Source organism: Panthera onca, chromosome B1 (genome assembly GCF_046562875.1).
Source record: "Panthera onca isolate mPanOnc1 chromosome B1, mPanOnc1 haplotype 2, whole genome shotgun sequence".
Taxonomy (NCBI): domain Eukaryota; kingdom Metazoa; phylum Chordata; class Mammalia; order Carnivora; family Felidae; genus Panthera; species Panthera onca.
The window spans coordinates 99,691,499-99,715,688 of NC_138342.1; the positions used below are offsets into that span (position 1 = coordinate 99,691,499).

A 24,190-nucleotide genomic window follows, 5' to 3' on the forward strand; every position below is an offset into this window, starting at 1 on the left:
AGAATAAGGGAACTGAGGCTCAGGAAAGGCATTTGCCAAAGTGAAAAGTCACTTAGTGTCCTTGGACCTGGGATTCAAGCCCAGGAACCTTTCCTCCAGAAACCACATTATTATCTTTTTTAATAGCCTTCCAATTAGACTATTGTCAGAAAGTCACAGTAAATTATTCTGGTAGCTTGACTTGACTTGAAGTCTTTGTCAGATGCTAGGCCATTTCTATTTCTGGTCTCTGTAAGTCAGCTGGCCTTTTCTCTCTTCCCATGTTTACAGTCACTGTCCTTTTTGTTTTTACTGCTGTTTCAGAGAAGCCTGACTGGTCTAAAGAAATCATTTTTTCTTAATTTTAGTTACTTCTTTGGTTCTAGAACTGTACTTCAGCTTCAGGCTCAACTACCTGAAATTCCAATTTAGAAGAATCCGTTCATTTGGGGCTCATAGGTGGCTCAGTCAGTTAAGCGTCAGACTTTGGCTCAGGTCATAATCTCACAGATCATAAGTTCAAGCCCCACATTGGGCTCTCTGTTGTCAGCACAGAGCCCACTTCAGCTCCTCTGTCCCCCCTGGCCCCGCCCCTCCCCTGCTTGAGCTCTCTCTCTCCAAAATAAATAAACATTTCAAACAAAATTAAGAGAAGCATCCATTCATCATTTGGCCATTCAACAAATTTTATGAGTGCCTACCACATGCTAGACACTGGGAAAACTTCAGTGAATAAAGCAGGCTAAGTCCCTGCTCTCATATTTTTTATATTCAGTGCGAGTAGACAACAATAAACAAGTATGCAGTATAGCATATTAGGTACTGACAGATGCTGTAGAGAAAATAACATAGGGCAAAGACAGGAAAATCTGGGCTTCAGGAGGTGGAGGTGTATTGTTGCCAAGTTTATAAGGATGGTCTAGGAAAGGCTCTCTGATAAGGTAGTATTTGAGCAGAGACATAAAAGAAATGCAAATTTAAAATGTAATGATCTGGGCAAGAGAGACATAACACTAAGAGCAAAGGCCCAGAAGCAAGAACAATTCTGGAGTGTTTCCCTAACAATAAGAAGGTCTTTGGGCTGGACCTGTGTGAGAAGAGTGAGCTGATGCCTAAAATTGTTTGACTCCTCCATAAGTCATTCAGAATGGCATTTGACTTGAAAGTATAAACCATCTTCCAGAAAATTCATTTTAGACTATATTAATATTTTTACACACTGTTTACCACTTTAGAGAATAAAAAACTTGTGTTAGATATCTCATTTTCTTCTCAAAATAATCTGTCATTGAGTGATGGGTCTAATTTGATTATCCCAACAACTAATAAAGGGCCTGACACATAGTAGGTACACAATGAAGGTGTATTAGTTAACTCAGTGGCACACTTTTAATTTTTCAGCTTTTTCATGTTCACTGTTATTGATCATCTGTGATTGGATTATAGTGCAGTGAAGCTTCTGAGGCTATGGAGGTAGACGGGGCCATTGCCTCCACCCTAATATGTATATATATTTAGTTTTTGTGTTGATGTATATTTTTTCTGCCTAACTCTTCCATTAAGTTCTTCAGCATCTCTTCTCATAGTCCATTTCTGTAGGCTAACTTAACTAATCTGCTGTATTTTTGGAAACCAGATCACAAAGCTTGTAGACCTATATGTAAAATAAAGTGATTGCAAGTGAGAGCATGAAAGCTTTTCTTAAAGTTCAGTAGCTTTCATACTTGCTTCCTGGTAGCTATTCTGATTTCATAGGCATCTTTCTTATTTCTGCACTTACAGTTAGCCTCCAGCAGACTAAGGTTGCTAGTCAAAGTATACACTTGTGCCTTTACCCTAGCTTTCATTATATATATATAGAGAGAGAGCATTTCAGTCCATTCCAAAAAGGATCCATGATCTGATTTAAAGCCACACTAGGAGGCTCTCCATTGCACCAAATTTGGTGTCTTTACCTGAAGCACACAGAGGTTTCTCTGGGCTCCATTTATCCAGCATTGAAGCAAGAGCTCCCATCCAAGGTTGATGATCCATACAGTTTGTGCAACATGATTATAAAAGTGCGTCTTGTAATGGAGCACCCTTAGTATGTCCTCTCCATGGAAGCCATCATCTCTGTTTACTCTTAACTTGTTCTACATAATTTTTAAGTCTTCTCGTCTGGTTGGAAATTATTGTGGCATACCATTCATTCATTTATTCTTTCATTTTTCAATAAGTGGCTATTGGGAGTCCACTATGTGCCAAGCACTTCTTTGGACACTCAAGATCAAGTATTGTAAAGACACAGGTTATATCTACTTTCTTGGAATGCTAAATGAATTTTTCCAGTGGAGTAGAGCTAAATGAATAGTTATAAATAAATAAATGCCAATAGTGATAGTAATGAGTTCTCCAAAGAACAAAATAAACCAAAGAAAAGCAGGAAGTACAAAAACAAAAACAAAAAAAATACACATATCTGTAAAAATCAGTCAAGAAAAGCACAATATAAAAGGATATAAAACATGATACCAAATATCTGAAACATGGAGGGGAAAGGAGTAAAGAATAAGTTCAAAATTAATAAACCATCAGCTTAATATAGACTGGTAACCACAAATCAAAAAACAGTAATAGATATGCAAAAAATAAAGAGTAAGAAATCCAAATATATATCACTAAAGTCACTAAAGACAACCAGAAAACCAATGAAAGAATGTGAAAAAGAACCACAAAACAAGTAACAAATGACAATAAATAAGTATCAGTAATTACTTTGAATGTAAATGGACTAAATGGTCTAATCAAAAGAATAAAGTGACAGAGTGGATAAAAAAAACAAAACAAAAACAAGACCCATCCATTTGCAGCCAAAAAGAGACTCATTTCAGACCTAAAGACACTGGCAGATTGCAAGTAAGGGCATTAAGAAACATTTATCATGCAAATGGATGTCAAAAGAAAGCTGGTGTGGCTGTACTTATATGACACAAAATATACTTAAAAACAAACTCTGTAAAAAGAGACAAAGAAGGACACTGTTTAAGAATAAGGGGGACAATCCAACAAGAAGATGTAACAATTGTGAATATATATGGACCCAACAAGGAGAACCCAAATCATAAAACAGTGAATAACAAATATAAAGGACCTAATCCATAGCAATATAATAATGCTATGGAGACTTTAACACCCCACTTATATCAATGGACAGATCATCTAAAAAGAAAATCAACAAGGAAACAGTGGCTTTGAATGGTAAATGGGAACAGATGGATTTAACAGATATACTCACAATAATCCATCCTAAAACAGCAGAATTCACATTCTTTTCAAGTACACACAGAATATTCCCTAGAATAGATCACATATTAGGCTACCAAGCAAGCCTCAAAAATTCAAAAAGATCAAAGTCATACCATGCATCTTTTCTGCCCACAACACTATGAAATTAGAAATCAAACACATAAACAATTCTGGAAAGACCACAGATCATGGAGGTTAAATAACATGCTATCAGTGAACAGGTCCGGGGCACCTGGGTGGCTCAGTCAATTAAGCGTCCGACTTTGGCTCAAATCATGATCTCACGGTTTGTGATTTAAGCCCATGTTGGGCTCTGCTGACAGCTCAGAGCCTGGAGCCTGCTCTGGTTCTGTGTCTCCCTCTCTCTCTGCCCCTCCTCCACTCGCACTCTATCTGTCTGTCTCTCAAAAACAAATAAACATTAAAAAAAAAAAAAAGAAGAATGGTTCAGCGAAGAAATCAAAAAGTACATGGAAACAAATGAAAATGAAAACACAACGTTCCCAAACCTTTGAGATGCTGCAAAGTGGTTCTAAGAGGGAAGTTTATAGCAATATAGGCCTAGCTCCAGAAGCAAGAAAATCTCTAATAAACAACCTAACCTTGCACCTAAAAGAGCTGGAAAGTATAACAACAAACAAAACCCAAATCCAGAAAAAGGAGGGAAATAATATTAGAACAGAAATAAATGATATAGAAACTAAAAACAAAAACAAAAAACCAACAACAGAACACAATGAAACCAGGAGCTGGTTCTTTGAAAACAAACAACAAAATTGATAAACTAGCCATTCTCAACCAGGAAAAAAAAAAGTTTCAAATAAACAAAATCACCAATGAAAGAGGAGAAATAACATACAACACCACAGACATAAATTCTAAGAAAATATTATGAAGAACTATATGCCAACAAATTAGATGACCTGGAAGATGGATAAATTCCTGGAAATATATAACCTGCCAAAACTGAAACAGGAAGAAATAGAAAATTTTAACAGACCAATTGCCAGCAAGGAAATTGAATCAGTAATCAAAAACTCCCAACAGGCAAAAGTCCAGGAGAAGTCCTGGAATTAACAGGCTAATTCTACCAAACATTAAAGAAGAATTAATACCTATTATACTCAAACTATTTCAAAAGAATAGAAGAGAGAACACTTCCACATTCATTCTATGAGGCAAGTATCACTCTGATATCAAATCCAGATAAAGACAACACTCCAAAGGAGAACTACAGACCAATATCTCTGATGAACATAGATGCAAAAGTCCTCAAAATACTAGCACACTGAATCCAACAATACATTAAAAAAATCATTCACCATGATCAAGTGAGATTTATTCCTGGAATACAAGGGGAGTTCAATATTTGCAAATCAATCAATGTGATACATCAATAAGAGAAAGTATAGGAGCACCTGGATGGCTTAGTCAGTTAAGTGTCCAACTCTTGGTTTGGGCTCAGGTCATGATCTCACAGTTTGTGGGTTTGAGCCCCACATCAGGTCCTACATGGATGGTGCAGAGCCTGCCTGGGATTCTCTCTCTCCCTCTCTCTCTATCTCTCCCCGCCCCGTACCCTCTCTTTCAAATATAAACAAACTTTAAAAAAAAGAAAAAGAATAAAACATGGGATAATAGACACAGAAAAAGAATTTAACAAAGTACAACATATATTCATGATAAAAGCCCTCATTAAAGAAGGTTTAGAGGAAATATACCTCAACATAATAAAGGCCATATATGAAAAACTCACAAATAACATCATACTCAATGGGGGGGAAACTGAAAGCTTTCCCCCTAAGGTGAGGAACATGACAGGGATGTCCACTCTCATCACTGTTATTTAACATAATACTGGAAGTACTAGCCACAGCAATCAGACAACAAAAATAAATAAAAGGCATACAAATTGGCAAAAATGAAGTAAAACTCTCATTCTTCACAGATGATATGATATTTTATGTGGAAAACCCAAAAGAGTCCAACAGAAAACTGCTAGAACTGATACGTGAATTCAGCAAAGTTGCAAGATATAAAATCAATGTACAGATCGGTTGCATTTCTAGACACCAATAATGAAGCAGCAGAAAGAAATATCAAGAAATCGATCCTATTTACAATTGCACCCAAAACTGTCAGATACCAAGGAATAAACCTCACCAAAGAGGTATGCTGAAAACTATAGAAAGCTTAATGAAAGAAATTGAAGAAGACACAAAGAAATAGAAAAGCATGCCATGTTCATGGATTGGAAGAACAAATATTGTTAAAATGTCGACAGTACCCAAAGCAGTCTACACATTCAGTGCAATCCCTATCAAAATAACACCAGCGTTCTTCATAGAGCTAGAACAAACAATTCTAAAATTTGTATGGAACCACAAAAGACCCCGAATAGCCGAGGTAATGTTTAAAAGGAAATCCAAAGATGGAGGCATCACATTTCCAGACTTCAAGCTGTATTACAAAGCTGTAATCATCAAACAAAATGGTACTGGCACAAAACTAGAGACAGAGATCAATGGAACAGAATAGAGAACCCACAAATGGACTCACAAATGTATGGCCAACTAATCTTCATCAAAGCAGGAAAGAATATCCAATGGGAAAGAGTCTTCACAAATGGTATTGGCAAAACGGGACAACAACGTGCAGAAGAATGAAACTGGACCACTTTCTTACACCATACACAAAAATATATTCAAAATGGATGGAAGACCTAAATGTAAGACAGAAAACCATCAAAAATCCTAGAAGAGAACAGAGGCAGTAACTTCTTTGATATTGGCCTTAGCAACTTCTTTCTAGACATGTATCCTGAGGCAAGCAAAACAAACACAAAAATAAACTATTGGGACTACATCAAAACAAAAAGCTTCTGCACAGTGAAAGAAATAATCAACAAAACTAAAAGGCAACTTTTGGAATGATAGAAGATATTTGCAAATGACATTAATGATAAAGGGTTAGTATTCAAAATATATAAAGAACTGATACAACTCAACACCCAAAAAACAAATAATCCAATTAAAAATGGGGAGAAGACATGAACAGACATTTCCAAAGATGACGTACATATAGCCAACAAACATGAAAAGATTTTCAACATCACTTATCATTAGGGAAATGCAAAACAAAACTACAATAAAATATCACCTCACACCTCTCAGAATCGCTAAAATCAACAACACAAGAAACAACGGGTGTTGGTGAGGATGTGGAGAAAGGGGAACCCTCTTGCACTGTTAGTGGAAATGCAAACTAGTGTAGCCACTCTGGAAAACAGTGTGCAGGTTCCTTAAAAAGTTAAAATGGAACTATCCTATGATCCAGCAATTATACTACTAAAAGAATACAAAAATACTAATTCAAAGCCATACATGTGGCCCCAGTGTTTACAGCAGGAGCATTATCTACAATTGTATCCACAATAGCCAAATTGTGGAAACAGCCCAAATGTCCACTGACTGATGAATAAATAAAAATGAGGTGTTATACCTCACGCCAGTCAGAGTGGCTAAAATGAACAAATCAGGAGACTATAGATGCTGGCAAGGATGTGGAGAAACAGGAACCCTCTTGCACTGTTGGTGGGAATGCAAATTGGTGCAGCCGCTCTGGAAAACAGTGTGGAGGTTCCTGAAAAAATTAAATAGATCTACCCTATGACCCAGCAATAGCACTGCTAGAATTTACCCAAGGGATACAGGAGTGCTGATGTATAGGGGCACTTGTACCCCAATGTTTATAGCAGCACTTTCAACAATAGCCAAATTATGGAAAGACCCTAAATGTCCATCAAGTGATGAATGGATAAATAAATTGTGGTTTATATACACAATGGAATACTACGTGGCAATGAGAAAGAATGAAATCTGGCCTTTTGTAGCAACGTGGATGGACCTGGAGAGTGTTATGTTAAGTGAAATAAGTCAGTCGGAGAAAGACAGATACCTTATGTTTTCACTCTTTGGATCCTGAGAAACTTAACAGAAGACCATGAGGGAGGGGAAGGAAAAAAAAAGGTTAGAGAGAGAGGCAGCCAAAACATAAGAGACCCTTAAAAACTGAGAATAAACTGAGGGTTGATGGGGGATGAGAGGAAGGGGAGGGTGGGTGATAGGTATTGAGGAGGGCACCTGTTGGGATGAGCACTGGGTGTTGTATGGAAACCAATTTGACAATAAATTTCATATTAAAAAAAAATGAGGTGGTATAGGGGCACTTGGGTGGCTTAGTAGGCTAAGTGACTCTTGGTTTCATCGCAGGTCATGATCTCACATTTTGTGATTTTGAGACCCACATTGGGCTCTGTGCTGACAGTGTGGAGCCTGCTTGGGATTCTCTCTCTCCTTCTCTCTCTGCCCCTCCCCCACTTGCTCTGTCTCTCTGCCAAAAATAAATAAATAAACTTAAAAAAAATTAAAAATGAGGTGGTATATATGTAAATGGAATATTACTCAGCCACAAAATATAAGAACGAAATCTTGCCATTTTCAATGACATGGATGTAGCTAGAGAGTATTATGCTAAGTGAAATAAGTCAGTCAGAGAAAGACAAATGTCATATGATTTTACTCACATGTGGAATTTAAGAAACAAAACAAGCAAAGGAAAAGAGAGAGAAAGAGAGAGAGAGAGAGAGAGAATTCAAGATACAGACTCTTAACTATAGAGAACAAAGTGATGGTTACCAGAGGGAAGGTTGTTGGGGGGGTGGGTGACATAGGTGATGGGGATTAAAGAGTGCACTTATCATGATGAGCACTGAGTAATGTACAGAAGTGTTGAGTCACTATATTGTACACCTGAAACTAATATAACACTATATGTTAATTATACTGGCATTAAAATTTTTAAAAACTTAATTAAAAAAAAAAGAAAAGCAAATATGGTATTTAAGGGATTTCCAACATACCTCTGCAACAATTAGTGGAAATCTAATTTACTATGAAATAATAGTAAGTGGGTTGACATGCCTCAGTCCCCTCATATGGCATCCTAGAGCTATGCTTCCTTTTCTGCTTTGCTGCTAAAAGCAAGTATTTTAAATTATTAAAGCATCAAAATTATGTTTTTTATAACTCGTAAAAACCTTTTTGTCTATAACTGAATGTGTGAGATATAGCTTACATTTTCCTAAAGATACCATATTGTAAGAAACTGAACTACTTTTAAAAAAAATTTTTTTAATGTTTGTTTTTGAGAGAGGTAGAGAGAGGCAGAGTTTGAGCAGGGGCGGGGCACAGAGAGGGAGACCCAGAATCTGAAGCAGGTTCCAGGCTCCGAGCTGTCAGCAAAGAGCCTGAGGCCAGACTCAAACTCACAAACCATGAGATTGTGACATGAGCCGAAGTTGGGCGCTTAACCGACTGAGCCACCCAGGTGCGCCTAAACTGAACTACTTTTTATGTTTATTTCCTTTTTTAAGTACATTAATATTTTGACTACTTTAGTATATCAACCATAAACTGAATAGAATATGCATAACAATTTCAAGTGAACACTTAGTGAGAATAGCACATACTTAATTGTTCTTTATTTTCCCACTCACATATCATTATTTGCCACTTTTGTGTCAACAAATGTTCTAGCAAAACCATCTCTCATCTGTATAATTTAGAGGTTATGTATAATGTATGCTCTGTACCAGTGTAAGTATGTAACAGAAATAATTTAAGATTACTATGTAACTATTTTCTCCTTGACTTTCACACAAACCTTTGTCCTTAATCTGTTCCGGCAAAACAAACAATAAAATACCTGAACATTGAGTGGGAGAATGAAGAATTCACTCAGAAAGGAATACAAAGCCTTGTAAAAGTTACTGTGATATAGCTACTTGCATCATCTTCCTCTTTTGCTTAAAATCCTCAGTGCTGATTAGACATCCCTGAAAGTACTAAGGTCCAATTTGAAAATACCATTTAAAATTTGGGGCATATGCCTGATTTAGGATAAGGTTCAGAGGAAGGGAGAAATGATTCCATCCACAGAGCTAAAACTCCACCTCCATGTGCTAGGAAAGGTTTTAGGGCCATATATCCATTTTCCCATGTGATCTTTATACCTAACCCATGAGCAGTATATTGTTGTCACTATTTCCCAGAGAAGGAAACTGATCTGAGAGGTTCAAAAACTTGTCCAGACTTGTGCAGTAGTCAAATGGCAGAGTCAGACTCCTACCGCATTCTGATTCCAAACCTGCTGTTTATTAATCATGCCCATGTTCATGAGGCCACACTCAAGGTCTAAACATTCAGCATATGGTGGCCATGACTTAATGTAATGTCAGTAATAAGCAGGATAATCTTTAAAACACCTGACTATACTTAGCAAATTCCCAGCTGAAAGTTCCGTATCCATTTTCCCAAATGTGATGAGGCTCATGTAAAATGTAGAAAACACACTCCCACCTTTGGTATTTATATTTTAAGTTAGCAGGATATAGTTTCCCCCTTTTTGTGTGTAGACTTCAAATTTAGAAAATAGTCAACTAAACACTGAATGATTGATTTACCATTAGGAATGTTACTGTCAGGTAGTACAGCTCTAGGTCTACCAGTTCCTTGTCAAGAGAGTTTAAATACTGTTACAACAAGTGGCCAAATCTTATGTACTCCACTGGCCTACCCAACATGCCTGCATCTCCTTCTGATTTCCAACCTCAGTGTCACTTCATAGGCAGGTCAAGTAATGTAGTTGGTCCCGGCTTTATTGCTCATTGTTTTCCTCTAAAGCTGTCTTCCCTCTAATTGTGCAAGATGCCTTCACTCTAATATTATGCCTAGCTAACTGTTTTCAGCAAATTTCGGTGTTTTTCTGGTCTGAGAACAGGTCTTCTATAGAAAGCCTTTCTAGTTCTATACCGGTAAGGAGACCAAGGTGCCAGCTATGGCGTTAAAGCCCTTCAGCATCCTACTGTCTAGCTCCACACAGGGTGCACTGAGTGACTGTTCTTTAATATGCATGCCAGTAGATAAACAATCCTAGTTTGGCTGGGTATTCACTGACCAATCTAGTCTTCCCATCCCCCTCATTCCTTTAGGATTTGGAAACTAAGAGTGACAATTAGTTGGCTAAAGTGATACAAAAAGCCATCCCTTATTTCCTTCTAGTGGATTTTGTCACCAGTGGCTCTGTATGCCAGTGGTAAGAGTGTTCAGTGTTAGTATCCTTGTTCTTTCTATGGACAACAGAAGCAGTGAGCTTTGCAATCCAAATCCTTGTTTGAATCACTTCTTCAACACTTAATTATGACTAGGGGAAAGTCACTTTATGTAAATCATGTCTATTGTGTCTGAAATGGGAATAATGATCTTTTACATTATATACCTGTGATGCCTGAGTGTGCATGTTTGTGTGTGGATAGATACATAGATAAATACAAGATTTTGCAATTAGCTGCCTAATTGTTCTCATTTACTTTATGAGATACAGATACATTGTATATATTTATATTTAGGAAATGTTTGATTAGGAAAATGTTAACTCTAAAAATTCTGTGCTGAAACACTATCTGTGCCTGCTGCTAAAAAACCACACTCAGCACTAAACTTTCTTCCCCAGTTTTAATTTGGCTCACCCACTCTTTCAGTTACCTTATAAAAGAGGAAACAGGTCAAAATATTATCTGTGAAGCATAGATAAGAAACACAAAATTAGCAAATGTTCCCTCAAAGAATGTCACACTGTAATGAATACTAACATGAATCTCCATATAAAACGTTTTTGCAGTTATTTTTAAACTTCGTCTCATTGATTTACTTTAATTGATATATTCATTCTGTTAAGGGAAGTTGGAGAAAATCCAAAGATATATAAAAGCTCCCATTTTGCTTAGTTCTCAGAGCTCAATGTCTTTAAATTAGATCTTCTTGGCCTTCAACTAGATCTTTTAATGCCTGCACGTGTTTTTGGCTTTGTAGAATGAAGCCTCAAAAAACTAAGTTAGTGGGGTAGCATATAGATTCAAGATTTGAAAGAATCATTTTGAAAATAGTCAAATTTTCATGTTAAACTATATTCATTGTGCAATTCTCTTGTAATTTTAACTGAATATTATGTTCTCTTTTAATGCTTTCATGAGCATCTTCAAATTTGCTGGAAAGTTGTTTTGTTTGCCAAAGAATAAACAGAATTATTCTTATCTTCTTATCTCCTGCAGAAATGGCTACTTCATTGGTATATAAATATGTATTGGTACACAGAGCAGTATTTATATTAGACAAAAAATATAAACAGCCAAAACATACAACAGTAAGATGAAATGGTTAATTATAAGGTACCAATTTGATGCAGTATTCTGCACCCATTAACAAATTTGGTTTGGGGAAGTTAATGTGACCAGAGAAAGCTCAGAATGTACTATTAGATGACAAAAGCAAAATTCAAAACTCTGTATTTTTAGTAATAATAGGTACAGTTCTAATTTTTGCCTCATGGCTCTAATCTCACTTACCTATATATCTATATATCTGTCTATACTTAGGTATATGTAGTTATTGGTAAAATTAGGAAAGAATTCATCATAATATTAATTTGCCTTAAAAGGTGGATTTATTAGTGATTTTAATTTTTTTAACTAGAAAAAGTAATGTGTTATTTTATTTATTTTTTATTTATTTAAATTCAAGTTACTTAATATATAGCGTAGTATTGGTTTCAGGAGTAGAATTTAGTGACTCATCACTTTCATGTAACACCCAGTGCTCATCCCAACAAGTGCCCTCCTTAACGCCCATCTCCCATTTAGCCCATCCCTCCACCCACCGCTTCTCCAGCCACCCTGAGTTTGTTCTCTGTATTTGAGAGTCTTTCATGGTTTGCCTCCCTCTCTCTTTTTATCTTATTTTTCCTTCCCTTCCTCTATGTTTATCTGTTTTGTTTCTTAAGTTCCACATATGAGTGAAATCATGTATTTGTCTTTCCCTGACCTATTTCACTTAGTTTCATCCACAATGTTGCAAATGGTAAGATCTCATTCTTTTTGAGCCAAGTAAAATTCCAATGTGTGTGTGTGTGTATGTGTGTGTGTGTGTGTGTGTGTACATACACACCACATCCTTTTTATCCATCCATCAGTCAAGGGACATTTGGGCTCCTTCCATAATTTGGCTGTTGCTGATAGCATTAGGGTGCATGTGCCCTTCCGAGTCATCATTTTTGTATCTTCTGGATAAATACCTAGTAGTGCAATTGATGGGTCATAGAGTAGTTCTATTTTTAATTTTTTGAGGAACCTCCATACTGTTTTCCAGAGTGGCTGCACCAGTTTGCATTCCCACCAACAGTGCAAGAGGGTTCCTGTTTCTCCACATCCACACCAGCATCTGTTGTTGCCTGCCTTGTTAATTTTAGCCACTCTGACCAGCGTGAGGTGGTATTTCAGTGTGATTTTGATTTCTATTTCCCTGATGATGAGTGATGTTGACCATCTTTTCATGTGTCAGTTAGCCATCTGGATGTCTTTGGAAAAGTGTCTATTCAGGTCTTCTGCCCCTTTCTTCACTGGATTATTTGTCATTTTTGGGTATTGAATTTGGTAATTTCTTTATAGATTTTTGGATACTAACCCTTTATCTGATATGTGATTTGAAAATATCTTCTCCCATTCTAAAAGTTGCCTTTTAGTTTTGTTGATTGTTTCCTTTGCTGTGCAGAAGCTTTTTATCTTGATGAGGTCCCAATAGTTCATTTTTGTTTTTGTTTCCCTTGCCTCCAGAGGCATGTCTAGTAAGAAGCTGCTGCAACCAAAGTCAAAGAGGTTGCTGCCTGTTTTCTCCTCTAGGATTTTGATGGTTTTCTGTCTTACATTTAGGTCTTCCATCCATTTTGAATATATTTTTGTGTATGGTGTAAGAAAGTGGTCCAGTTTCATTCTTCTGCACGTTGTCGTCCCGTTTTGCCAATACCATTTGTGAAGACTCTTTCCCATTGGATATTCTTTCCTGCTTTGTTGAAGATTAGTTGGCCATACATTTGTGAGTCCATTTGTGGGTTCTCTATTCTGTTCCATTGATCTCTGTCTCTAGTTTTGTGCCAGTACCATTTTGTTTGATGATTACAGCTTTGTAATACAGCTTGAAGTCTGGAAATGTGATGCCTCCATGTTTGGATTTCCTTTTAAACATTACCTCGGCTATTCGGGGTCTTTTGTGGTTCCATACAAATTTTAGAATTGTTTGTTCTAGCTCTATGAAGAACGCTGGTGTTATTTTGATAGGGATTGCACTGAATGTGTAGACTGCTTTGGGTACTATCGACATTTTAACGATATTTGTTCTTCCAATCCATGAACATGGCATGCTTTTCTATTTCTTTGTGTCTTCTTCAATTTCTTTCATTAAGCTTTCTATAGTTTTCAGCATACCTCTTTGGTGAGGTTTATTCCTTGGTATCTGACAGTTTTGGGTGCAAATGTAAATAGGATCGATTTCTTGATATCTCTTTCTGCTGCTTCATTATTGGTGTCTAGAAATGCAACCGATCTGTACATTGATTTTATATCTTGCAACGTTGCTGAATTCACGTATCAGTTCTAGCAGTTTTCTGTTGGACTCTTTTGGCTTTTCCACATCAAATATCACGTCATCTGTGAAGAGTGAGAGTTTTACTTCATTTTTTCCAGTTTGTATGCCTTTTATTTATTTTTGTTGTCTGATTGCTGTGGCTAGGACTTCCAGTACTATGTTGAACAACACTGGTGAGGGTGGATACCCCTGTCATGTTCCTGACCACAGAGGAAAAGCTCTCAATTTTTCCCCATTGAGGAAGATATTATCTGTGGGTTTTTCACATATGGCCTTTATGATGTTGAGGTATAGTCTTTCTATCCCTACTTTCTTGAGGATTTTTATCAAGGAACAATGCTGTATTTTGTCAAATGCTTTTTCTTCATCTATTGATAAGATCATATTGTTCTTACCCTTTCTTTTAGTAATGTGGTATATCACATTGATTTGTGAATACTGAGCCAGCCCTGCAGCCCAGGAATAAATCCCACTTGATCATGGTGAATAATTCTTTTAATGTACTAGTGGATTCAATTTGCTAGTATCTTTTTGAGAATTTTTGCATCCAGGTTCATCAGGGATATTGGCCTATAATTCTCCTTTTTAGAGGGGTCTTTGTCTGGTTTTGGAATCAAGGTAATGCTGGCCTCATAGAATGAGGTTGGAAGCTTTCCTTCCATTTCTATTTTTTTGAACAGTTTGAGAATAGATATTAACTCTTGTTTAAATGTCTGGTAGAATTCCCCTGGGAAACCTTTTGGCACAGATTTGTTGGGAGATTTTTGATTACTGAGTCAATTTCTTTGCTGATAATGGGTCTGTCAAATTTTCTATTTTTTTCCTGTTTCAGTTTTGGTAGCTTGTATGTTTCTAGGAATTTGTCCATTTCTTCCAGATTTCCCAGTTTTGTTGGCATATAATATTTCATAGTATTGTCTTATAATTGTATTTCTATGGTGTTGGTTGTGATCTCTTTTTCATTTGTGATTTTATCTGTTTGGTTCCTTTCTCTTTCCTTTTTGATAAGTCTGGCTTGGGGTTTATCAATTTTGTTAAATCTTTCCAAGAACCAGCTCTTAGTTTTGTTGATCTGTTCTACTGTTTGTTTGTTTGTTTGTTTGTTTGTTTGAAGTTTATTCATTTTTGAGAGAGAGAGAGACAAAGTGTGAGCAGGGGAGGGGCAGAGAGAGACAGAGGGAGACACAGAATCTGAAGCAGACTTCAGGCTCTGAGATTTGTCAGCGCAGAGCCCAATGTGGGGCTCAAACTCACAAACTGCAAGGTCATGACCTTAGCCAAAGCCAGGTGCTTAACCAACAGAGCCACCAAGGCGCCCCTCTACTGGTTTTGTTGTTGTTGTTGTTGTTTATATATCGTTCATTTCTGCTCTAATCTTTGTTATTTCCCTTCTTCTGCTGGCATAGGCTTTATTTGCTGTTCTTTTTCTAGCTCCTTTAGGTGTAAGGTTAGTAGTGTTTTATTTTAAAAGTAATTACTGATGCCTGGAATTGTAGATTACCTTGCTAATTATATACAAAGTTTCAGAACAGTTAAAAATACAAGTACCATTTTTCAATAATCAAACTATTTCTGACAATAGAAATCTGTTCCTAGGGTTCTTGGATTGGAGGAGACCACTGAATGGTACCTCTGCAGGTGGTTGTGATTCTTTACCTCCTCCGTGACCAACATACTCTACACATGAGAGGGTTTGCCTGCCCAAAATGCATTTGGTTTTCTGAATTTGATATGAGAACACTGATTTGGCTTATCATGATTATACTTCTAGATATTATCACAGCACTTTTGACATGTTGCACATAGAGAATAAAGCAAAAAATCATTTATATGATTTTTATAATACTTTGTTCATAGTAATAATAGACTAGCTCAGTTTTAAATAGACTAATGCTGAATAAAATCATTCTAGCAATGAAGAGTTCAATGAAAAGGATATAATCTAAGAACATTGCTGGGTGTTCTAGCTTCTAGCACTTCAGAAGCCTATTTTGAAAAGATGGAATAGTGGATGAACATATAACATTGTTTTCATATACCCCCCCCAAATCTGGCTTCTAAAAACAACAGTATAAGAGATAAGAAATATTATAGCTTATCTTAAGTATATAAAATATCCTCTAGAAATAAATTTCCCTCTTCCCCAGATATAAGCATAATGTAGTATCTACTGTCTGTTTCAGTATATCTTTTATGTGTTTTAGTGTTTGTTTCTAGAATGTCAGATAAATGTGTAAAATGCCAACTCAAATCTGCATAATCATGGCTAGTTCAATAATTTGAATCAATGTATTCTAGTTGATTTAGAGGTTAGTTCACAGGTACATTATTTAGCTTCAAAGGCCAAAGAACAAGCTAGGTTTGTTTGTTTGTTTGCTTTCTTATCAAGTATTGTAAAGATTAGTTTTAAAAGGCAATCAAGGGTCATATAGCAAAGCTCAAGGTTAGCTAAAGACTTTTTCAAAGAGACAAAAAGAAAAAACTTCCAACTTTAAGGTTAAAGCATTGAACACATAAGAAATTATTTTAAAATGAATTTCAAATCTATACTTTAACCATTGAATAAAGTGAGTAAAATGAATAAATGAAGTAAGTAAGATGTATAAAGAAGAAGACAAGATCTAACGGGAAGGAACAATAAGAAGAGCTAGCTAGAATATTCAAATGGGGAGAAGAAATTAAAAAGAAGGGAAGAGGGAAGCCTAGAGGAGACTGAAGACAAATAAAATGAGAAATGAGGAAAACAACTTTTAACTAATGAGACAAATAGATGACATAATTATTAGTAATATATAATGATATACATAAAATATATAATTGCTGATAACTATATCAACACCTAATACTTTAGGCCGCTTTTTTAAAAAGCTTGTCAAGCACTCCTACATATATTATCCCTTTTAGAATCCTCATCACAACTTTGTGAGTTAGATAATTATCTTCACTCTAACAAATGAAGAGAAAATTTCAGAGAATATTAATTGTCTAACATCACTAACAATAACAACAATCTTATTAATAGTACTGATAGTAGCAGCAGCAATAAGAGAGGAGCAGGAACTAATCATTGTTGACCACCTATTATATGCCAGTCACTATGTCAAGAGCATAAAAGCATGTAACCCTCACAACTGTGCTTTGAGGTAATTATTATTATTCATACTTTACATGTGATGAGTCTGAGGTCTAAAAATGTTAATAGCATGCCCAATACTGAATAGAGACAGATCCAGAATTTCAGCTGAGGGAATCTGACTCCCAAGTCTTACATGACTTCACGATAAGTCCCTGAGCTGGCATTTAAATCCATACCTTCCGGGGCACCTGGGTGGCTCAGTCAGTTAAGCGTCCAACTCTTGGTTTCAGCTCAGGTCATGATCTCACAGTTCGTGCCCTCTCTCTCTCAAAATAAATAAATAAACTTTAATTAAGTGAATAAATAAATAAATAAATAAATCCATACCTTCCTATTCTATACCTTATGTTCCTTCCATAAGGACAGAATGAGAAAGTCTCACACCCTACATCCAGGCAGCACCACTCCCCACCCCTTTATACAATAAGATTCTGTGTCCCATTACTCACTTTGTCACTGCTGAGCTGGCCAAATTCTCCTTTCCCTGTCCAATCCATGCCCAGGCCTTGCAATGACAGAATCTAACCTGTCCCTAATGACATTGCCATGATTAACCCTTTGTTTCTATACTTAGGTGTGGAAATCCACAAACAAACGTGTCTTCTATCTTTGAGTGCCCTCAGGACCCACATATTTTATGGTTCAGTTGTTCAGTCAAAGTAAGTTGTTCATGTAAACAGAGCAGTGATAGAAAAAGAAGACTTGGATACCTAAATTTTGGAAAATTACCATTGGCCAGACGAATTTAAATAGAGATTCAGAAGTCCTCTTCCTCTGTTTTTACACAATAAGGAGAATCACTTATGTCCACAGATAAGGGATAATCTCTGAATAAAAGGTGTATCTATTTAGCTCCCCAATAAAGACTGAGACCTTGAACATGATGGGGCAAGGCTTCCAGGTGTCAGCTATGCTGCTAAAATAAGAAGATTTTATTGTGGACCCAGTTGTAACTATGGAAAGTGGGAAAAGGGGTACCTAATATGGAATCAGGCAATCTATATCCTTAGTCTACAATTTACCACTAATTTTACCTGTGAAAATGGGCAACTCATTTCTCCTCAGTTTCCTCATGCGTAAAATAAGTTATTAACTAAGATCTTTCACAAATATAGTCTATAGTGTTACTTTCTGCCTAGTTGTCTGTGTAGGGAGGGTGGCAGGGAGAAAAGAAATATAAGAATAGGAATTTAAATAATGAGGAAGAAAAGAAGGAGCAGAAAGAAAATAAGTCCATTAAAAATTCATAGCATGAGGGTGCCTGAGTGGTTCAGTCAGTTAAGCATCCGATTCTCGGTTTCAGTTCAGGTCATGATCTCATGATTTCATGAGTTTGAGTCCCACATCGAGCTCTGTCCTGACAGTTCAGAGCCTGCTTGGGATTTTCCTTCTCTCCCTCTCTTTCTGCTCGTCCCCTGCTCATACTGTCTCTATCTCTCTCAATATAAATAGCCTTAAATTTTTTTTTTTAATTCGTAGCATGGTAAATACTTTATAAGATGTAATAATTAAAACTGTTTTAAAAAGTTTTACCTTCAAAAGTAGGACTGTTTGTTTTTTTAATGTTTATTTATTTTTGAGACAGAGAGAGACAGAGCATGAACGGGGGAGGGTAAGAGAGAGGGAGACACAGAATCCGAAACAGGCTCCAGGCTCTGAGCTGTCAGCACAGAGCCCGATGCGGGGCTCGAACTCACAGACCGCAAGATCGTGACCTGAGCCGAAGTCAGCCGCTCAACCGACTGAGCCACCCAGGCGCCCCTGTTTGTTTGTTTTTTAATGAAAGGCCGAAGTAGAGATTTACTTTATCATGATATCCTCTTTTGAAGAACAATCACTGCCTTGTGGGAATCTAAGACTTAAAGATTGAAAAGTCTTGGATTTTGAAGACCAAAGGCATATCTGAGAAATAACAATGTTTCCTTTCAACATATGTTCTTGCATAGTTTCACTTAAAGAGTGTCCTTCTTTTGACAATTGGTGATATATGTCCCTGAGAAATGAAAGGAGATATATTTTATGTACTAGATAACAGTTCCTTTAATACATGCAGAATAAACTTTTCATGTAACTTCCTTTTTCTAGCTGACACTTTTTGCTAATTTATTGCAAGCTGAAGGATAAATATGTGTATATGTTTATGTTATCTTGAAAGCATCTCTCCGGTTGTAAATTGGTAAAGACAGTACTTTCCATCATTTAATTCTCTCATGTATAAAGGAGTAGTTTTACCCTTTGAATGCAAAAGGAAGATATCTTTTAAAACTTCTCAATGACATTTTCTAACCTGATTTTTGTTTTTTAATTATGTATTTCAGGCCCTGCTTGACACTCAGAATCTTTTGCGTGCACAAATCACAAATTTTACGTTCAACCTTGGATTTTCAGGAAAATTTTACCATACAGGTAAGAAAAAGGCGGTTAATTACTCTCAAAGGCCTCTCTGACCACTGTATTTAAAAATAAGATAAAAACAGAGAGGAAGGCAAACCATAACAAATTCTTAAATACAGGGAACAAACTGAGGGATGCTGGAGGGGAGGTGGGTAGGGAATGGGCTAAATGGATGATGGGCATTAAGGAGGGCACTTGTTGGGATGAGCACTGGGTGTTCTATGTAAGTGATGAATCTCTGGGTTCTACTCCTGAAATCAATACTACACTGCATTTTAACTAATTTGAATTTAATTAAATAAATTTAAAATAATAAATAAATAAATATAAATAAATAAATTTTGTGACACCTTTTCTTACCTCTTCCTACATTCCATGTCTCTGTCCTATTCTATTTTCCTCATATTATTCAATTCAATTTAGCATATCATTTTCTTAATGTTTATTGATTTATTTTTGAGAGAGACAGAGTGCGAGTGGGGGAAGGGCAGAGAGAGAGGGGGAGACAGAATCTGAAGCAGGCTCCAGGCTCTCAGGTGCCAGCGCAGAGTCCGACGTGGGGCTCAAACCCAAGAACTGTGAGATTATAACCTGAGCCAAAGTTGGATGCTTAACCAACTGAGCCACCCAGGCGCCCCTTTAAGATAGCATTTTTTAACCTTTACAAAATGTTTATGGTTTGAACATTTATTCATCATGTTATTATATAATGGCCTTCCTTTTCTACTGAAGTATAACTTACATATATAAAAGTGCAATAAGTAGTAAATGTGGTGCTCAATGAATTTTAAGAAACCAGCGCAAATCAAGAGAGAGAATACTACCAGAATCCCTGCACCCACCTACCTTGTGCTTCCTCACAGTCACTAGCCTCTCTCAAAGAAAACCACTATCCTGGCTTCTAATATCATAAACTATTTTGCATGGCTTTGAGATGTGTGTAAAAGGAATCATACAGTATCAGCTCTTTTGTATCCAGCTTGTTTTATTAAGTGACTGAGCCACCCAGGTGTCCCTGTTCAATATCATTCTGGTTTTACACATATTATTGTATATAGTTGTAATTCTTTCATTTTCATTGCTTTATAGCATTCCATTGTTTGAATATATCAAAATTTCCTTATTCCATTCCTTTCCAATGTAGATGTTGGGGTTTTTTTTCTAGTTTTTGGCTTTTTTTGACTAATCATGTTAAGAACACTTTTGTACCTATCCTTCAGAGATTATAACTATTTTTTTTTCTCTTGGTTATCAACTAGGGGTAGAATTTTTAGTTATATAGCACACTTATGGTCAACTTTAGTAGAAAAATGCCAGGTTTTCAAAATGGTTGTACTGATTTTCATTCCCAACAGTGTATGAGTTTTCTTGTTATTCCACATTCTCACTAACATTTGATATTGTTCGTCTTTTTAAATTTAGCCTTTCTGGTGAGCACATAGAGATATTTTATGGTTTTAATGTACATTTCTTTCATGAGCAGTAACATTGAGCTTATTTCATATATTTATTGGCCATTTGGAGATCCTCTTTTGTGAACTATTTGAGATGTTTTTTCTGTTAGGTTACTTGCTTTTTCTTGTTGATTTGTAGAAATTCTTTGTGTATTATTTTTTTCTTTTTCTTCTTTATACATTCTTAATGAGCCCTTCGTCAGTTACGTGTGTTGCAAATATACATTCTCCTGTTTTTCAGGTTTCTTTTCACATTCCTAATGGTGTTTTTCGATGACCAAAAATACTTAATGTAGCCTAGTTCATCTTTTTGTTCCTGTATGGTCGATTTTTTGTGTCTTTTTAAAGATATTTTTGCATACTATAAAATCATAAAAATATGCTTCTATGTTCTTACAACTTACAAATCTGAAATCCATCTGGAGTTGATTTTTTTGTATGTATGAGATAGAGGTCAAGATACCTTCTTTCTTCCACAAAGATATCTAATTGGCACCAAGTATTAAGTGACCATCCTCTCCCCACTCCACCACAGTGTCATCATTGTCATATATAACCATATATGTGGACTCTACACTCTCCTGTTCATTGGATCTATTTGTGTATGTCACACGATCTTGTTTACTGTACCTTTGTAATTAATACTAATTTCTGCTAATAAATACTAATACTAATATACTTAATACTAATACCCAGTTTTGCTCATCTTCTTCAAGATTGCCTTGGAAATTCTTGGCCCTGTGCATTTTCATATAACTTTTTAGAATCAGCTTACCAATGTCCACAAAGAAATTAGTAGAATTTTTATTAAGATTGCATTAAATCTATTAATTTGTGGTAGAAATGCCATCCTAAATATTGAGTCTTCCAATCTTTGAATGCCTTTAGCTCATCTTTAATTGCACTTGATAAAACTTTTACTGTTTTTAGATTCATTCCTTGGTGGGGCTTTTTGATGCAATATCAAGTGGTGACTTGTTTTTTATTTCATTTTGCATTTCTTTGTTGATGGTGTGTAAAAATACAATTAATTTTGTGTACTGATCTTGTATCCAGAAACCTTGCTATGTTCACTTATTAATTCTGTACTTTGTAGGCTTTTTTAAAATTTTCTATTTATACAATCATATAAAACTTTGGATATAAAACAGTCCTTCCTCCTTTCTGAGCCTTGTGAATTTTTTTCCTTACCTATATTGCACTAGGTTAGCTCTCCAGTACAACATTAAGTAAAAGTGGTGATGATGACACATGTCTTATTCCTGACGTCAGTGGAAATCTTTCAATAGTTTTTTTTTCCCCTATTCTCAAGGGGAATTCTTTCAACAGACTAGTTTGTAGACATTCTTTATTAGCTTAAAGGAGCTCCTTCTATTCCTAGATTGCTAAGAGTTTTATCATGAGTGGGTGTACTTTGTCTTTAAGTTATTTATCTGTTGCATCTCTTCGCTTACTAAAATGAGCACTCCATGAAGTCTTCACTGTTGTAACACCAGCAACTAGAACAATGATTACTGAAAATGAATTAATGAACAAATGATTGACTGAAAGTAAAATCCCATTTAACTATTAGTATTTATATGAAACAAGGTCAGAGAATAAAATTTTACCACATTGCATTGTGAAAGAAATTCACTCTTGGAAACTTTCTTTCCCAAACATAATAGAAATAGAAATAAGAAAACACTTCTGGCAACTTATTTTTTTGCCTAATGCTGAATGTGAAAGATTGACTCTAGCCATTGCTCTCCTTCCTTTTTGTTTCTGAAATATTTGTCCTTTTCCCCTACGTGGGCATTTCCCACAGCTCACAGAAGAATGGCCACTACTTAAGCCAAAGAAAGTAGAACACAGGAGAAAGCTAAGGCCAAGGCTTGAAGGGATCTTGTTATCTGCGTATGATATGAAAGCTTCCACACAACTTAGCTAGGCTTATCTAAAACCAATAAAGTCATTTTTTAGTGGGAACAGATGTAAAGTTTAATACTCCTAATCTTTCAAAAATTAGATATTGTAAAGTTTAATTGAATTATATTGTCTTCCTAAATATGTAATTCCTTATCCTATTAAAAATTCTATTTTATTCAATCTCAAAGGGAAGGAGAAAAATAGCACTATCATAATAGTAAGACTTTCTTTCAGGAAGAGGTTCCATCTTGTTTGATATATATTTAGTTTTCGAAGCATTTGTGGATTTTTTGAGAAGTAAAGAGATTAAGGAAATAAAATCATAGTTCCCTTCTAGTGAGCAGCACCACATTCTAGGTACTTAGCTAATCACTTTTCATGTACCTTCTCAATGAATCCTAGGAGTTAAAGATTATGTTACCCTGTTTCTAGATAAGAACATAGAAACTTAGAGGGGCCTAAGGTCATACAGCTAGTTAAGTGCCAAAAACAGTCTTAACTTTAGATCAGGCAGAGCCCAAGTCTTATGCATTAGATAAATTGCATTTTTAGTATTTAATTGGCAATCCTTGATAAAGGAAGCTGAATGGCAAAAGGTTCCTTCCCCTTATCTATAGATACTTTAGGTTTGTATATTTCCCCAGATCATGGAGAACCAGCAGTCTTGGTAAATTCTAACTATATTACCGAATTAATTAACAATGTGAAGAGCAATATTATATCGAATTCGTAAATGATGATCTTATTTCTAAAATCCAAATTTGGTCAATGAATGATAGTTAAGGGCTCTGAATTTGGAGTTGTTTATCTGGGTTAGAATTTAGAGCCCATTATGGAAAGATCCCAAATTTCCATCAAATGATGAATGGATTAGAAGATGTGAGATATACATATATATACATATACATATATATATATATATATATATATATATATATGTATATGTATATATATATACACACACACAGAAATATATATAACATATATATATACAGAAATATATATATATAATATATATATATATATATATATATATATATATATATATATATATCCAGAATACTACTCAGCGATGGAAAATGAAATCTTGGGGCTCCTGGGTGGCTCAGTCAGTTAAGCGTCTGATTTTGGCTCAGGACATGATCTTGTAGTTCGTGGTTCGAGCCTGCATCAAGCTCTGTGCCGACACTCAGAGCCTGAAGCCTGCTTCAGATTCTGTGTCTCCTTCTCTCTCTGTCCTGCCCACCACTAGCACACTTGCTCACTCACTCTCTCTCAAAAATAAATAAACATTAAAAAAAGAAAAGAAAAATATTGAAATCTTGCCATTTGCAACAATGTGACGGAACTGGAAGGTATTATGCTAAGTGAAATAAGTCAGTCAGAGAAAGACAGATACCATATGTTTTCACTCATATGTGGAATTTGAGAAACTTAACAGAAGACCATAGGGGAAGGGAAGGAAAAATAAGTTACAAACAGAGAGGAAGGCAAAC

The 24,190-nt window shown here is 35.8% G+C and overlaps 1 protein-coding gene across 1 annotated transcript in view; it reads left to right on the forward strand.

Annotated features, from left to right (window-relative positions):
* The window catches only part of LOC132692157 (bifunctional heparan sulfate N-deacetylase/N-sulfotransferase 3), a 182,651-nt gene that overhangs the window by 41,758 nt on the left and 116,703 nt on the right, over window positions 1-24,190 (forward strand). The window contains exon 3 of the mRNA XM_060654300.3: window positions 19,257-19,344. Within this exon, the coding sequence (XP_060510283.3) occupies window positions 19,257-19,344 (88 nt within the window). The remainder of the gene's footprint in view (window positions 1-19,256; window positions 19,345-24,190) is intronic.